Consider the following 18,360-nt stretch of genomic DNA (forward strand, 5'->3'; position numbering starts at 1 on the left):
CGGAGCGCGTAGTTGTAGCGCTCTCGGAGCTCTGGGGCTGTCTCTAAAGTTCCCAATTTAGCTCTTTGGACCAATTGGGGGCTGGCTCCACCCTCTCCCGTTCCCTCGCACGCCTCCCGCGTGGTACGGCCCGCACCTTTAGAGCGGCGGCGCGAGCGACTGTGTTCCTCCGCCCGCGCTCGCCGGGCTGACCCCCTTCGACGGTGTGCTTGGTACGGCCCGCGCCGCCTCCTTCTCTAGCTGGGGTGGTTGCCCCCCTCGGGTCGGCGGCGCTTGGTGCCGCCCGGGAGAACCAGGTCATCGGTCGGTTCCCGTGAAAACAAAAACAATCGGCGGCGCCGCGGCGGGCAGCCGAACGTGGCGAGCGGGGAAGCCGGGGCTCGGGGCCGGGTCTGACCAGCGAGCGAGAGCAGCGGCTCCGCGCCGGGGCCGGGGCGCCATGGGGCAGGCGGGCGCGGGCTTCGCGGGGCTCCCCTGGCGCCGGGGCTAGCGCCTCCGCCGCCTCGGCCTCTCGCGCCGCCCGCCTGGGGGACGAGGAGCAGGACGCGGCCTCGGCCGGGCCCGGGCCGAACGGCTGCGGACACTCGGGAGCCGGGGAGCAGAACACCGCCACCGCCGCCTCCGGGATGGATCAGTGCGTGACGGTGGAGCGCGAGCTGGAGAAGGTGCTGCACAAGTTCTCGGGCTATGGGCAACTGTGCGAGCGCGGCCTGGAGGAGCTCATTGACTACACGGGCGGCCTCAAGCACGAGATCCTGCAGAGCCACGGTAAGGCGGCCCGGGTGGTCGCGCGGGACCGGGCCCACCCATCCCGAGCGCCTCGGGCCCAGGCGGCCAGGAGGGTGCCTCCGGGCGGCCAGACCCGGCCTTCCCCGGGGCGCCGAGATCCCCAGGCCCATGTGACTTTTCCTCTTCCTCTCCCCCCGATCTATCTCGAACCTACCCCGACCTCGTTGTTAATTAAAAGTGAGTGGGGAACCATCCGGAAACCAATTCTGGAGCCTTGGGTTCCATCCAGGGTTAAAATCGGGCGTGGGGCCGGCTCGTCCCACCTGCAAACTGCCTCCTCCCTCCTGTGGTGGGCGCCCTTAGTTAATTGCCTTGGGCCCGAGGATCCGGGCGAAGAGAGGGTCAATGCAGAGAGCCCCACCCCTCCTCCTCGCCCTAAACATTTAGCCACGGACTGACTTTCCTTGTCTTTCTTCATTTTTTAAAATTAGAAACTCGCATGTTATTCTTAGCTGTGGGTTAACAAAACAGCCGCTGCTTCAACTCCATAATTTGACTCTCTGTAGAAGAAACCTTTCTTTCAACTTCGCAGAGGCCCTGATGTGATTCCTAAGAAACTGGCTAAATCAAACTGTTAAGCTCGCCCAGTTGCATTCTGCGATGAGACGGGAGGCAACCTCCCCAGAAACATATTGTGGAGCAAGTTGTTAGTTACATGAGTTATCTGGTCAAGTTTTTACTTGTTTTCCTTTCAAAAAGCAGGTTTTCAATGGAAGGTGTTTCTTCTCTATTATTATAGCCCTAGGCCCTGGGGGAAGATACTTAGTTGCAGTTAACTTGTGGAAGCTGGGTGGGATTCTTTGGGTTTGGGTTCTTTAAATAACATGAAAAGTCTGGTATTCTTTAGGTTATCTGTAGTAGTGATTCTTTGTGGGCAAGAAGTAATGGACTTTGTGGAATGGATTTTTGAGTTTGGGGGCCCTGCTCCACTCAGAGATTGAACAGGAATTTTTGATAAGGAAGGTTTGGTAGCTGGGGTCACATGTGGACCCTGGAGCAAGTGTGGTTGAGGACAGTGGCGCTGGCTGAATTTCTGTCTGCCTCTCCTTCCTTCCTGTACACTTTCCTTTCCCAGACTGCTTTCAGTTGAGAGTTAGTGCTCATCCATGGTGCCTGGGTGCGTGCTCAGTAGTATCTGACTTTGCGCCTCCATGGACTGTAGCCCACCAGTCTCCTTTGTCCGTGGAATTTTCCGGGCAAGAGTAATGGAGTTGGTTGCCATTTCCTCCTCTGGGGAATCTTTCCATCTCAGGGATCGAACTTGCGTCTCCTGCACTGGCAGGTGAATTCTTTATCACTGAGCCACCTGGGAAGCCCCATCCATGGTGAGGGAGTCTTATAACAGCATCTCATCCTGGACACGGCAGTCACTTGTGAACTCCAGGAAGGACGCAAACCCAGTGACCATGGTGGGGTTAGGACTTGAAATATGAATATGGAAAAATGAGCAGCCCTAGACGGCTGCCTGCAAGGGGGAAGGAGATGTGGGCTAGGATGGGACTCCTGGGAAGGCTCTGGTGAACTTGGTTTGGGACAAGTGAGAAACTGAAGGACCAATGAAGGTAGTCAAGGGCATCATGTTTCCTGTTGACTGAAGATGCATAGATGGAATTTGGGAGCAAAATAAGGTTTAAGATGGTGTCCTGCTGTCCTTCTACAAAGGAGAGTGAAGGAGATCATTGCACAGAGGAAAGACAGTGGGGTCTAACCACATTCTTGAACTCCCCTTGAACAGTGGAGGTCCTGGAAGTGCCAGCAGAAACAGAAAGGACAGGCTTAGGTTGGTCAGCTGGTGTTTGGCTACTGGGAGTCAGTGACCCTCTTTGCAAGCAGTTTCATAGACTTGTTAAACTAGATGACTAGGAGTTAAGAAAAATAATACAGATTGAGGTGAGAGGGGCTGCTTAAGTAAGGGGGCTCAAGGTGTGCCCCCTCCGCCCCTCATCTGGAGAGGTAGTCTTTTTGTATCGTTGAAGACTGAAAAGGGACTTCCCAGGTGGCGCTAGTGGCTTCTGCCTGCCAGTGCAGAAGACAGAAGAGCCGCAAGTTCGATCCCCGAGCCAGGAACATCCCCTGGAGGAGGGTATGGCAACCCACTCCAGTATTCTTGACTGGAGAATCCAAGGAACTTGGTGGGCTACAGTCCATAGGGTCCCAGGGGTTGGACAAGCTTCACGTGCAAAGACTGAAAAAGGTAGGTGAAGTAGGTGAAGGGTGTAGACTTGGAGAGGTGGAAGGAATGATTTCATTTTTAGGGGACAGGTTGAATATTAAGGGCTTGCAGAGTTTAAGAGAGAGAGAAGATAGAAACAATTAAATCCCTTTCTTCCATGAGAGAGAGAGAGAGAACATATTAATTGAAGGCGAATGTGATTTGAACTTCGTTTTAGGGGATTTGGGGCCCATCCCAGATGGATAAAATACTTTGGAGAACTTGCTGAAGCAGGAATGTGATTTAGACTTCTTTGCTTGGGACTTTTCGAGGAACTTATGGTTAGAGGGGTGTTAGCCACAGAGTTTGCTGTGTTGTTCAAACAGTCTGATGTGAATTGTGGCATTCCTATTTTTTACCTTCTTATCTAACAAATTGAAATTTTATATTGATAATCTCTTTGATTTTCTTTAATTCTTTAAGAATAGGATTAAGACTAAGGAATTCTCCAGGCAAGAATACTGGAGCGCATTGCCATGCCCTTCTGCAGGGGATCTTCTCGACCCAGGGATCGAACCCTGGTCTCCCGCATTGCAGGCAGATTCTTTACTGTCTGAGCCACCAAGAAAGCCCCTAAGAGACTAAAGGCAGCAATAAAATATGAAACAAAAATAAATACCACACAAGTGCTAGGTTTAGTTTTCAAAATAAAATCTTTCTTATGATGTTCCATTGTATGAAGACAAGAGATATCATGCCTTGGTGTCTGGGAGATGGTATTTTTCAAAGCAGAGGATTTCTAAAGTTCTCTGCAGACAATGTGGGTGTTACATTGAGTCTTAAGTATACCCTTCTTAAAGCTATATGGACTGATATCTGATTTTGGAACTCCATTTTCAAGTTTAAAGGAAGTTTTCAAAGCTCTGAATATACCTGTCTGGGCAAGTGATGTGGTGGTTTCTCATGACCTGATGGAGGGGCTCCAGTTGGCACCCTCTATAATTAGGCTTATTATAATCTAGTCAAGGCTATGGTTTTTCCCGTGGTCATGTATGGATGTGAGAGTTGGACTGTGAAGAAAGCTGATCGCCGAAGAATTGATGCTTTTGAACTGTGGTGTTGGAGAAGACTCTTGAGACTCCCTTGGACTGCAAGGAGATCCAACCAGTCCATTCTAAAGATCAGTTCATTGGAAGGACTGATGCTAAAGCTGAAACTCCAATACTTTGGCCACCTCATGTGACAAGTTGACTCACTGGAAAAGACTCTGATTCTGGGAAAGGTTGGGGGCGGGAGGAGAAGGGGACAACAGAGAAGGAGATGGCTGGATGGCATCACTGACTCTGTGGACATGAGTTTGAGTGAACTCCGGGAGTTGGTGATGGACAGGGAGGCCTGGCGTGCTGTGATTCATGGGGTCACGGAGAGTCGGACACGACTGAGCGACTGAACTGAACTGATAATAAGCTCATTCTTTGGGTTCATTTGTGATGATATTCTTGTAAGAATGTGATATGAATAAAGTAGAATCTTGGGGACTCTGCAGATCCCCCAACATTGCATCACACTGTTGGTGAGTGACTGCCTGATTCAGTAGTGTTCTTTAGTGAGGGCCAGGGGGTCAGGTCAGTTTTTGAGGTTGAATTACATTTTCTTATGTTTAAATTTCTCGTTTTCTAAAGCTGTGAGCAGACAGCTCTCCCACGTGAGGATGGTTAGGATGGCTTGTGGTGGAAACTGATCAACCATCAGAGGAAACGCATTGACAGCCGTGGTCCACTCGCACCACCCTTGTTCCAAATCGTGCTGTGAACTCTGCCCAAAGGGGGCTTGCCGGATCTCCCCTAAGATCTCTCTCATCTGCTCTCAGTTGCCCCCCATGGCATTTCCCTAACTCTGAGGGAAGAGGAGAGCACTGTGGTTTAGTTGTGTCCTCCTCTCAGTGAGTTTCCCTGTGAGCGTGACGTTGCTGTAAGACTCAGTGCAGCTGATGCTGTGGCTGATTGTTCTCACTCTGCCCTTGATCTCATTTGGATGATGCCCTGGTTCTTCTCAGACTTCACTCGCACGTGCACACTCTTATTTTTCAGGTAGAGTCACAGTTTCACTTCAGTAGATTTATCCTCCTTCTGGGCAATAATTGTGAAGTCATAGATTTGGCATGTTGGGTATAATCAACCTTATATTAAATATGTTAAAATACTCCACATACAGCTAAAGTCACCATTCACATCATTGGTAGGGGAGCCACACTTTGGACAGCCCTTGACTAACAGATAAGTGGTATTAGATACATTCTGGTGATTTGCCTTGTGGGCATTTATTGTTAACTTTTGGGGGAGGGCAAATGTATTTATATTTTGTTAATCATTAGCACTTCTGTGGTGGAAAGGAGAACACAAAAGAACCATAAACGATGTATTGCTAATATTCTGAATTCATGTTTGGTGATAGAAAATTAGGCTGGAACAACTAGGTAACTGTTTTATTACATGTATTTCAGTTCAGTTCAGTCGCTCAGTCGTGTCCGACTCTCTGCGACCCCATGAACCACAGCACGCCAGACCTCCCTGTCCATCACCAACTCCCAGAGTTCACTCAAACCCATGTCCACAGAGTCGGTGATGCCATCCAGCCATCTCATTCTCTGTCGTCCCCTTCTCCTCCCACCCACAACCTTTCCCAGCATCAGAGTCTTTTCCAGTGAGTCAACTTGTCGCATGAGGTGACCAAAGTATTGCAGTTTCAGCTTTAGCATCAGTCCTTCCAATGAACACCCAGGGTTGATCTCCTTTAGAATGGACTGGTTGGATCTCCTTGCAGTCCAAGGGACTCTCAAGAGTCTTCTCCAACACCACAGTTCAAAAGCATCAATTCTTCGGCGATCAGCTTTCTTCACAGTCCTCAACTCTCACATCCATACATGACCACGGGAAAAACCATAGCCTTGACTAGATGGACCTTTGTTGGCAAAGTAATGTCTCTGCTTTTTAATATGCTATCTAGGTTGGTCATAACTTTCTACTTGAAAAAAATTGCGATGTTTATAAGTGTAAAAGATGTACAGTATTTAATGAAGTTGTTATTTTGGGACTGTTATTAAAGGGAGTTCGAATATGGTTTCTGAAAGTGATTGTCAAGGAATTTTCTAAATTGAAAATTGTATTTTTTTTGAGTAGATAATACATTTAAATGGTATAAATTCAAATGATAAAAAGGATATCCAGTAAAAAAAAAAAAAACTCCCTCTCTGTCATTCTTATTCTCGGACCACCTAGTTTTCCATCTTGCAGCCAAAGATTTGGCTGTTTCCAAAAAAAATTTTAAGAAGCTTCTGGGAAATGATAATTTATCACTGTTTATTTTTTCTCTAAGGCATTGGACATTTAGTTCTACATACTGTGATTTAGGCTTAGTATTATCACAATTTGCAAGTTGGTAGAGATTGTTTCATTTGTGCATGCAATCAATATATATTATCAGCTAAAACTGTGTGTTTCTGTGTGGTCTAACATTTAGAGTATGATCTTCTACCTTTATCTCTTTGGTGAATCGAAGAGAATTTAATTACTAATTGCAGAATTGCTTCTTTTTTTGTTCTTTTAATTTGAGAGTGATAAATGAGAAGTAAGCAGTTAAACATGAAAGAAAAAGCAAATTAGATGGTCACGTTTTTAAGCTAATTTTTGTGATATAGTATTGGGTCAGTAGACAAAAAAACCAGAGGTCCAGGGTTACATGTTAGGTATAACTAACTTTACATTCTAGAATTTGAATTGTATATATTACATATATTTATTGAAAAGTTTATTTATATACGCAGATTCTCTGCTTTTCAGCATCTACCAGTGTTGAGTGTCTGTGTTGAACTAATTGTAAAATTAGTTCAAGATCAGGATTTGGTGGACTAGTGGTTTGTCTTACTTTGTTATCCTTATTCTTTGGTGTACTTTAAGTAGGCCGCATAGCTTGGTCCCCCATTTGTTAACTAAACTTTTTGCTAAGTACAAGACACTCTTAAAAGAATAACGCCGTTCAAGTTTTGAATAAAACTTGGTATCTCCATTTAGCATCTTATCTGGAAAGTAGCAAGATAAGTAGGTCAAAAAATTTTGTGTGAATTAGCCGTTGTTCAAAAACTCAAAAGAATAGACCAGTCACCGATCTACTTGGGCTGTTTTATAGATGGTGAGAATCATCTTAATAATAGGCTAGTGTTGGTGTTTCCAGTTGGGTTTAGAAGCAGATTTAACTTTGTCAGCCATTCCTTTCCAGGCTCATTTAGGAGGTAACTCTGTCATTTGGCACCTTACTCATTCAGACTGCTATATCACTCAGGATCCTTTTGGTTGCAGGTGGCAGAATGGCTTTAATTAAAATGGAATTTGTTGACTCATATCTAAAAAGGCTGAGGTTAGGCCAGCGGCTCCCGGGGCACAGAGGGTGTCATGAGAACTGGTTTCGTTCTCTTCCTCTCTCGCCTGTGCTTTCCTCCATGGTTGGCTTCATCCTCGGCAGAACTTTTTCCACATGGAAGCAAAGATGGCCCGTGGACTCATGTCATTCTTGTACTACTTGTAATCCCAGAGACAGGGACATGCCTGTTTTCTGTATTTCCAACAAAATTACCGGGGAATATTTCTATTGTCCTAGTTCAGATCAGTAACAGGGGCCGCTGGGTGGAGTCCATTCGCCACCTTGGGCTGTGCTTCCCAAATGTCAGATGATTCATGACCATGTGACCCGCCGTTGCTCAAATAAAGGAGAGAGTTCTAGAAAGGAAGACTTGCACCAGACAGAAGTGATAGGTGCCCATTGTAGTTGAGCCAGCTGCAAGTTACATCGATAACAGTATTCTTTGAGATGGTTTCTTGATTAGCCCAATCTTTACTTCTCAGCTTTCGCCTTGACTTCTAACTGTAGTGTTTAGATAATTCAAGCCCTGAGTTGCTGGTATGACTTCACGTATAGACTCTGAGACTACAGCTTGATTCATGTTACCTTTGGGAACTTACTTGAAATTACTTTAATGCTTGGTATAATAAAATCATTTTCCTAAGGTTATCTTATTTCCTGAGTAGTTTCTAATTCTGGATAATAACCTCGGTAAGGGGGAAAGTTGTCAGCACTTCTGTGATACTATCTTACTAGAGTTAATAGAGAAATTTCTGTTGTTTTCACGTTGTAGTCACTTAGTAGTTAGCATAGTGAAAGTGGTGTTTTAGGCAGACTGCTGTTCATTTGGGATATTGAAACTTTACTTGTTTTTATTTGGGGCCCTGCTTCTTCATCTGTAAAATCTTTGAAAATGACCCCAAGAGGCAGTTGTAGGGAGACCCGGGGAGTCCTGGGCATAAGCTATGTACTTGGAGGCCTGTAGTACTCCATGTTACTCCCCAAAGTTGAATACTGGGGAGGTGATAACTCTCAACAGAGCATTTCTTCTGGCCTTCTTAGATTACGTGCTGGTCTAACGGCTCAGAGAACAAGAGACTAGAATCTCTGGCAGCACTTGAGGCTTTTAGAAATAAGCTTCCACTCTGTTTTGGTTTAGTGATCGTATGGCTGAGCTCAAAGTGGTTCTTTGGGAACGTTGTCTGGGAAATCCATGTTTTCTTTTGCCAAGTCTTTCTCCACCTAAGAGGCCTGGGGCACAGTATGTTCTCTTTGATGAGTTTGCTATATCTGTGCAATCCATATAGATTTTAATATCTTATTATTGGTCTGCGAAGACGTTTGGGAGGAGATAAAGAGAAACTTTTTAAAAAAGAAGCATGGTATGAATGTCTTTAGTCTGTCAGGAAGGTAGAGGCTAGTTCAGGAGACAAGATGTGTCTGTGCTTGTGGAGAAGAACGTAAAGTTTTGTCCTTGAGCATTTCTGCGCAGTTGCGTTCAGCTCTTTGTCACCCCATGAACTGCAGCCTGTCAGGCTCCCCTGTTCTTCCTCCGGGGATCTTGCCAACCCAGGGATGGAACCCGCGTCTCTTGTGTCCTGCGTTGGCAAGTGACTTCTTTACCACCAGCACCACCTGGGAAGCCCTCAATGCTTCTACAATCTCACTTAACCTCTTTCCTCCTCAGTAGACTGATAGCTTATGTCATGGGTTGTGGAAATTAGATAGTATGAACTAGCTTTGAACTCTGTAAAACAAGGTTTACTCATTATTTTTAAGGTCTGTACCTTTAAGCAGTGTCTTAATTGAGGCACTGGGTTTAGATCTCTTTATTACTGGTGCATGTTAACTACCACTGTGTCCAGTGGTCTGCTTAACACTGTTAGGAATATTCGAAAAGTATTACACAACAGTCTTCAAGGAACTTTATTTGGATAATGAGGACAGAGTTTTACAACTGAGAGGGGAAAAACCATGGCCGTGGAATAGTACACAGCCTGATACTAAAGGGCTTCCCTGGTGGCTCAGACAGTAAAGAATCTGCCTACAATGCAGGAGACCTGGGTTTGATCCCTGAGTTGGGAACATCCCCTGGAAGAGAGGGTATGGCAACCCACTCCAGTATCCTTGCCTGGAGAATCCCCATGGACAGGAGCCTGGGGTCGCAAAGAGTTGGGCATGACTGAGTGACTAAGCACACAGCACACTTAATATTATTAGATAATAGTGCTTCTGGTTGGTGTAAACACTATCAGTTTAGAAAAACAGGAAGAGAAGGAGCCCTTAGAACGAACTGCTTAGAGGTGGGCTGTTTCATTTGCACTGTAGAGCACTTGGTCAGTAGTTACTAATCACCAGTTATATGTGAAACTGGGCTAAATCTTGTGGGAGTTACAGAGGACAAGCAGTCATCCTCATGCTCCAAGCACATTCCAAGTAGTTGGGGAGGTGAGCCCAGTATGTTTTTACAGTGCAAGGCCACGTGTGTACGGTAAATGCTGATTGAAGGATACCAACAGCAGGGTGGGATTTGAGACGGGGACAGGCTCTTCTAACCCGTGGGCAGTTTCAGTGTCAGAGACTGAGTGAGCGAGTGGGAAGATCGGACGGGGTGCTAGGGGAGGAGGCTGCCAGGACAGAGATGCAGAGCAGGGAGGGTACAAGAGGCATCCTGGGAACAGCGAAGGATCCGGGTGGGGAGGCAGGAAATAGAAGAATGAAAATTAAATTGGACTCAGGTTTTGTAGAGTCAGGGCTGTCAGGGAAGGTGGTAAACGAGAAGATACTGAGAGACTTGGGTTGGAGGCGGTGAACAGGGAAGGATAGGGACATGATCTGAGGCCAGTTAGCATTTTGGGTGATTGGAGTTGGGAGTGGAGTTTGACTAGAGGCAAGAAGACTAGTTAAGGTTCCTTGTCAGCATGCGACTGATGAAATAGGGGCCTATTCTGGGGTCGTGGTAGAGATGTAGAGACGCAGGCGTGGAGTCTCCTGAGGGAAGACTCGGGACATGGTGCAGAACAGGAGAGAAGGGCTGGAAAAATCAAAGGTTCATCTAGGGTTCTGAGCATGAGTGACAGACAATTACAGAACCAGGAGGGAAATGGGAAGTTCAGGAGAGGGGAAGGTAGAAATTTGAGTTTGATTTTTAAACAAGAAACCCATGTTCAAATGCTATAAGAAGCCCTATTTGGTTCACCCATTCATTTCAGAGATAAATAGATGTCTCGATTAATTCTCTACGTTTCGAATTTGAAGGGAGTGAACAGGCTCTCTCAAAATATCTTGTTGTTTAGTCACTAAGTTGTGTCTGACTCTTTGCAACCCCATGGACTGTAGTCCGCCAGGCTCCTCTGTCCATGGGATTCTCCAGGCAGGAATACTGGAGTGGTTGCCATTTTCTCCTCTAGGGGATTTCCCCGACCCAGGGATCGAACCCGAGTCGCCTGCATTGGCAGGGAAGTTCTTTACCACTGAGCCACCTGCTGCTGCTGCTAAGTCACTTCAGTCGTGTCCAACTCTGTGTGACCCCATAGATGGAAGTCCACCAGGCTCCCCTGTCCCTGGGATTCTCCAGGCAAGAACACTGGAGTGGGTTGCCATTTCCTTCTCCAATGTGTGAAAGTGAAGTCGCTCAGTCATGTCCGACCCCTAGCGACCCCATGGACTGCAGCCCACCAGGCTCTTTGATCCATGGGATTTTCCAAGCAAGAGTACTGGAGTGGCTTGCCATTGCCTTCTCCGTGAGCCACCTGGGAAGCCCCTAAAAATATCTAGCAGACATTTAAAAGCTTGTTCCTACATCTTCCTTCTCTTCTTCTCTGGCCAGTTCTTGCCTCACAGACTATTGTAGAGCTCCCTTTTCTTCCTGTGCCCATCACGTTGGTCTGGCTCTCTGCTCCAGAAGGACTGTTAGTCTGCGCCACATCATTTAGCTCTTAAAGATAAACTGAGGTGATTTGTTTTCTCTTGTGTTTGCCCTCGGCTGTTATTTGGTGCAGTGGATCCGAATACCCATCTGTGAATCTACCTTTGGGGTGGACGAACAAATGCTCTACTCTCCTTTTCTAGGTACATTTGCCAGCTGTTAATATGCATCACCGACTCGATGGACATGAGTTTGAGTGAACTCCGGGAGTTGGTGATGGACAGGGAGGCCTGGCATGCTGTGATTCATGGGGTCACAAAGAGTTGGATACGACTGAGCAACTGAACTGAACTGAATATACCAAAAAGTTTATTTTGTTTTCAGGGTGTACTGCCTCTAGGGAAAAAAAAAGAGTGTTTTCTATTTGTGCCTTTTCCTGCTTCCTCTGAGTATATCTCTGTTGAGTGGCTACTGTGTCCTAAGTGCCACGGTAGCACATGAGAAGCCCAAAACCTCAATGGGCCACAGTTTGGCTTGCTACTCGGGCTTCCCTGGTGGCTCAGACAGTAAAGAATCTGCCTGCAGTGCAGGAAACCCGGATTCGATCGCTGGGTTGGGAAGATCCCCTGGAGAAGGGAATGGCTACCTACTCCAGTATTCTTGCCTGGAGAATTCCAGGGACAGAGAAGCCTTTTGGGCTACAGTCCTTGAGGTTGCAAAGAGTCATACACAACTGAGTGACTGACACTATGGTTTGCTATATACAGTATGAAATACCCCTTTATTATTATTTTTAATACCAACCTTACTTTTTAGAGTTTCAAGTTTTTCTGTTTTAATATCTTGCAAGCATATCCATGTTCACCTTGTCAGTGACTTTTTTTTTTAATTTTTAATTGGAGGATAATTGCTGTACAGTGTTGTGTTGGTTTCTGCCATACATCAACGGTGAACCAGCCATAAGTATACATATATCCCATCCCTCTTCAACCTACCTTCCAACCCTGCCCTCCATCCTACTCCTCGAGATCATGACAGCCAGAGTACCAGGCTGAGCTCCCTGTGTTATACAGCAGCTTCCAGTTAGCTGCCTATTTTACACATTGTCAGTGACTTCTTTAGAATCAGTCTTATCCTTGAAATTGAGACGGTGTAGTACACAATCTATTATTTTTCTATTCATTCAGTAAATAGTTATTGAATGCCTAATATGTGCTGGTTTCCATGCTAAATATGGGAAATTAAATACTTATGTTTTCTACCTTCAAGTAATTTCATGGGAGTGATAGACAAATAAATATTTACAGTGTAGTGTGAAACCCTGGTAGAGAAGTACAAGAAGCTATGCAAGCAAATATTTTTCTAATTTACTGTTTCCGGGTAACTAATGGACATAAGGGCTTCCCTGGTGGCTCAGAGGTTAAAGCGTCTGCCTCCAATGCGGGAGACCCGGGTTCGATCCCTGGAGAAGGAAACGGTAACGCACTCCAGTATTCTTGCCTGGAGAATCCCGTGGACGGAGAAGCCTGGTAGGCCACAGTCCACGAGGTCGCATAGAGTCAGACACGACTGAGCGACTGAACGGAACGGAACGGAACGGAATGGACATAAGTCCTGAAATGGATAGGCAGTGAAGCTAAGGGCAGAGCGTGCAGTCTTAACTGGGTTCTATAAAAACACCTTCGTGTTGCCTGCTTAATTGCTCAGTCATGTCTAACTCTGTCACCCCATGGACTGTAGCCTGCCAGATTCCTCTGTCCATGGGATTCTCCAGCCAAGAATACTGGAGTGGGTTGTCATTTCCTTCTCCAAGTAATTTTCCTGACCCAGGGATCAAACCCATGTCTCTTGTGTCTTCTGCATTGCAGGCGGATTCTTTACCACTGTACCACCTGGGAAGCAAGGTAAAAATCAATTTAGAAGTTAGCTCACATATGTGTAATTTAGTTTGGCAGATGTCTGATTTTGGAGGAGACCATGCCTATTCTCCCATCCAAGTACTAACCAGGCCCGACCCTGCTTAGCTTCCGAGATCAGACGAGATCGGGCGCGTTCAGGGTGGTATGGCCGTAGACAGACCATGCCTATTCTAATTTCTGAGAATATCATGTTTAAATTTTGTTTATAAAAGGTACTATTCTATTACTCTAAAAGGAAAAGTATCTTTAACTTAGACCAAATGTGTATGTTGATTCTTTGCTTGGATTTAAGATCGATTATTGCCATACTAATTGTTTTGCTTGTTGAATCAAGTCAAATAATAGAATTGACCTTAAAAATAGTATTTTTGTGTTACAGCCAATTTGGAAGATGGTTTGGTGTTTTGTTACAAAACTAAACATTATTCTTACAATAAAAGGCAACAATCGGCGTTCCTTGGTATTTACCCAAAGGAGTTGAAACTTATCTCCACACAAAAACCTGCACCTGGATGTTTATGGCAGGTTTATTCATAATTGCCAAAACTTGAAGACAACCAAGATGTCCTTCAGTAGATGAGTGGCTGAAGTGTGGTTATACCCAGACGATGGACTAAATAAGAAAAGAACTCGAGGCTGTACATTTGTGGAGGCAGGGCATACTGGGAAATCTCAGTGCCTCCCTCTCAGTTTTGTTGTAAGTAAAAACTGATCTTGAAAAATAGTCTTTGAAAAAAAAGTATTTGTGGTGACAGTAAAAGGTGAGTGATTTCTTTTCATACTTGTGTATGGGTCCTGAGTCCATGGAGGTTTATTGCATTGCCAGACACACTTGGCACAGGACTTCATCCTGGGTGAAAACTGACCACTCTCCTAGTGGCCAACATGGATCCCAGTGTTCACCTTCAGCTCTGGTTGTTATGGTAAAGATGGCTGTCACAGGAACTGCCCAGTTTTACTTCTAGGAACTGAATCCAGTTAGTTTTCTTTCACAGAGAAGCAGGTTTCTGTTTCTCTTAGAAGCAGGTTTTGTTTTCAGATAAGTAAATGGAAAGAACATCAGGCCTCTCCCTTTAGGACTTAGAAGTTTGGTCTCAGTCGGTTTGGCGATGACAGTGATTTCCAAACCTGTTTTTACCTTTGGCTGCTTTCCACCGAATCCATTTGAAAATGCATTAGTGGAATCCTTCTCTCTGAACCGGGCTTTCCTGGGGTTCTCTTTCAGATTATGCCATTATACTTTTCTTCTGCTTCCAAATACTTTGTAGAAATTATTCTCCTTGGGGCATACTGAAAACTCAGTATTAATTAATTGACCTTATATTCCATCCATCTATGATTTATAAACGTAGCAAACTGAGTCACTGAAATTCGAAAATATCAATGGATTTTGAGGTTGGGGCCTAGAAGTTCAACTGGCAAATCCCAAAGGACCTCCCTCCAGCTTGAGCTTTGCTCCAGCGTTCCTTTAACCTTTTGTTTGTTGTCTACTAATTGTGGAAATAAACATGTACAGATGTTATGGTTTGCATTTTTAAGCGTTTTAAAAAATTAAGTTAAAGTTCACATACCACAAAACCACCCTTGGAAAATGTGAAATTCACTAGCTTTTAGTACATTCAGAGTTGTATAGCCATAACCATTATCTGAGAACATTTTCTTCACTCCAGGAAGAAACCTCTCATTCACAATCATTCTCCATTCCACACTTCTCCAGCTCTGGCAACTATGAATCTCCTCGCCTGTTCTGGACATTTCACACAAGTAGAGTCAAACAATATGTGGCCTTTTTTTGTGTGGCGTGTTTCACTTAATGTTTTCAAGGTTCATCTATGTTGTAGCATATATTAGTGCCTCCTTCCTTTTCATAGCTGAATAATGCTCTGTTGTATGGATTTGCCACATTTTGTTTATCGATTCATCATTTGGGTATTTGAATTGTTTCTATTTGGGGGCTATTATATGCTGCTGTGAACATGTACAAGTTTGTGTATGGATGTATGTTTTCATTTCTCTTGGGTATGTACCTCGATGTGGAATTCTTGGCTCATATGGTAGCTTTGTTTAACTTTCTGAGGAATGTTTTCTACAGCTTTTGCACCATCCCTCAGCAATATATGTGGGTCTAATTTCTCCACATTCTTGTCAGCACTTATTATTGTTGTCTACCTTTTTTCGTTATAGCTATCCCAATGGGGGTGAAGTAGTTTCTGACTGTAGCTTTGGTTTGCGTTTCCCTATTGATTAATGATGCTGAGTACCTTTTCCTGTGCTTATTGGTTATTTGTATATCTTTTGTTTTGGCCATGCCACATGACTTGTGGAATCTTAGTTCCATGATCAGGAATTGAACCTGGCCATGACAGTGAAAGTACCAAGACCTAACCATTGGACACCAAGGAATTCCCACTATATCTTATTTGGAAAAAAAATCTATTCAAATTCTTTGCCTATTTTTAATTGAATTGTTCATCATGGAACAACAGACTGGTTCCAAATAGGAAAAGGAGTACGTCAAGGCTGTATATTGTCACCCTGCTTATTTAACTTATATGCAGAGTACATCATGAGGAACGCTGGGCTGGAGGAAGCACAAGCTGGAATCAAGATTGCTGGGAGAAATATCAATAACCTCAGATATGCAGATGACACCAACCTTATGGAAGAAAGTGAAGAAGAACTAAAGAGCCTCTTGATGAAAGAGGAGAGTGGAAAAGTTGGCTTAAAGTGCAACATTCAGAAAACTAAGGTCATGGCTTCTGGTCCCATCACTTCATGGCATATAGAGGAGGAAATAGTGGAAACAGTGGCTGACTTTATTGTTTTGGGCTCCAAAATCACTGCAGATGGTGAATGCAGCCATGAAATTAAAAGACACTTACTCCTTGGAAGAAAAGCTATGACCAACCTGAAGTGAAGTGAAGTCACTCAGTCGTGTCTGACACTTTGGACCCAATGGACTGTAGCTTACCAGGCTCCTCAGTCCATGGAATTTTCCAGGCAAGAGTACTGGAGTGGGTTGCCTTTTCTTTCTCCTAGACAGCACATTCAAAAGCAGAGACGTTACTTTGCCAACAAAGGTCCATCTAGTCAAGGCTGTGGTTTTTCCAGTGGTCCTGTATGGATGTGAGAGTTGGACTGTGAAGAAAGCTGAGTGCTGAAGAATTGATGCTTTTGAACTGTGGTGTTGGAGAAGACTCTTGAGAGTCCCTTGGACTGCAAGGATATCCAGCCAGTCCATCTGAAGGGAGATCAGTCCTGGGTGTTCATTGGAAGGATTGATGTTGAAGCTGAAACTCCCAATACTTTGGCCACCTGATGCGAAGAGCTGACTGACCCTGATGCTGGGAAAGATTGAGGGCAGGAGAAGGGGACAACAGAGGATGAGATGGTTGGATGGCATCATCGACTCGATGGACATGGGTTTGGGGTGGACTCCGGGAGTTGTTGATGGACAGGGAGGCCTGGTGTGCTGTGGTTCAAGGGGTTGCAAAGAGTCAGACACGAACTACTGAACTGAACATCCTGATATTGATGAGTTGTAAGAATTCTTTTTGTATACTAGATATTAGACCCTTATCTGATGCATGATTTGCAGGTATTTTTCTCCCATTTTGTGGGTTCTCTCTTCATTTTCTTGGTAGTGTTTGAAGCACAAAAGTCTTTAAGTTTTGATGAAGTGAAAATCGCTCAGTTGTGTCCAACTCTTTGCGACCCCATGGGCTGTATAGTTCATGGAATTCTCCAGGCAAGAATACCAAAGTGGGTAGCCTTTCTCTTCTCCAGGGGATCTTCCCAAACCAGGGATCAAACCCAGGTCTCACGCATTGCAGGTGGGTTCTTTACCAGCTGAGCCATAAGGGAAGCCCTTGTTTTGCTGAGTCCAATTTAATTATCTTTTTGTCTGGTTGCTTTTGTTGTCATATCTAAGAAACTATCACCCAATCCAAGGTCAAGAATAAATCCATTTTCTTCTAAAGGAGTTTGATAGTTTCAGCTTTTAATTTCTGTCTTCTTTCCATTTTGAGTTAATTTCTGTCTATGATATGATTTTTTTGCAAATGAGTATCTAGTTATTGCAGCACCATTTGTTGAGTATGACTTTCTTTTTAACTGTTTTCTCCCCCTTACTTTATTTACCATCAATCTGTATACTTACATTAATAGCACCTGCAAATGTGTAGGGTATATAAGACTGTGGAGTATACAGTTTAAGAACTTGTCTTCCCTTTGGTTCTTACAGCTAGTTGAGACTGATGGTGTATATATCTGAAATTGTTAAATGGTGTTTGATTCTGTGCCAGAGGAGTGGTGGAGAAAACAGAATTCATTAGGAATTGAGAAGACTGAGTAAGTCTGTGGGCAGAGAAGTTCAAAGAGAAGATAAAGCCATTGAGGTTAGATACAGAAAGAGAAGAAATGGCCAAAACAGAGCTTACTGAAGCAATTAGGTTCTTTTAGCCCAAAGTATGTATAGGACATGTTTTAGACAGATTTAAAATTTTTTCCTGGATTACCAGGTCTTCCCTTAGCGTAAACTGCATCACTAGAAATTGGAAGCACCTGATACATACTTTGTGCTGTTGTGTTTAGAAATAAGGGCAATTTCTGTTTTGGCCACCCCATATTGAATTGGGTACCTTGTGGATACATTCTTCTGTTTACTTATTTTTTTACTTCTCTCAGTGGTTGTCATAAATGCTGGAATGCTTTCCCCTGTAGGGAAGTTTACATCTACCCTTGTGAGTTCTTGGCTGAGACTCCTATAATAAAATAAAAGACAGACTAGAGAAAAGCAGTGTGTTAACACATATACCTCATGTGCATGTGGGAGATGCACTCAATATTCCAGGGAGTAGTGAGTAACTCAAAGAGGTGGCTTCGAACTCAGGCTTACAGATCAGCTTCAGCTAAAGACAAAAGAAAGGTAGGTGTGGGTAGGCCAGTAATGGGGAGGTTAGCAGGAAAAGCACAGTAAACAGGGGTAAGGTTTTTTATGTAAATCTTAAGTCTGAGCTTTCATAAAAATTTCTTGTGATTTAGGAGAAGGTAATGGCAACCCACTCCAGTGTTCTTGCCTGGAGACTCCCAGGTTCCCAGAGGAGCCTGGTGGGCTGCCGTCTATGGGGTCAGTCACACAGAGTCGGACATGACTGAAGCGACTTAGCAGCAGCAGCAGTCATTCTTCTCTTCCTCATACAGAGATACCCTTAGAAGTGGAGGTTTATTTTATACAT

The 18,360-nt window shown here is 44.5% G+C and overlaps 1 protein-coding gene across 2 annotated transcripts in view; it reads left to right on the forward strand.

The window, feature by feature from the left end:
• The first annotated feature begins 100 nt into the window (after positions 1 to 100).
• Positions 101 to 18,360, forward strand: part of RMND5A (required for meiotic nuclear division 5 homolog A) — a 64,118-nt gene continuing 45,858 nt past the window's right edge. The window contains exon 1 of one of the 2 annotated variants that reach the window (XM_055399295.2): positions 101 to 768. In XM_055399295.2, coding sequence (XP_055255270.1) covers positions 627 to 768 — 142 coding nt within the window. In that variant the 5' untranslated portion in view covers positions 101 to 626. The remainder of the gene's footprint in view (positions 769 to 18,360) is intronic. The other variant, XM_055399294.2, reaches the window with a different exon arrangement.

Source organism: Moschus berezovskii, chromosome 11 (genome assembly GCF_049115385.1).
Source record: "Moschus berezovskii isolate FMDL1 chromosome 11, NW_MosBer_1.0, whole genome shotgun sequence".
Taxonomy (NCBI): Eukaryota; Metazoa; Chordata; class Mammalia; order Artiodactyla; family Moschidae; genus Moschus; species Moschus berezovskii.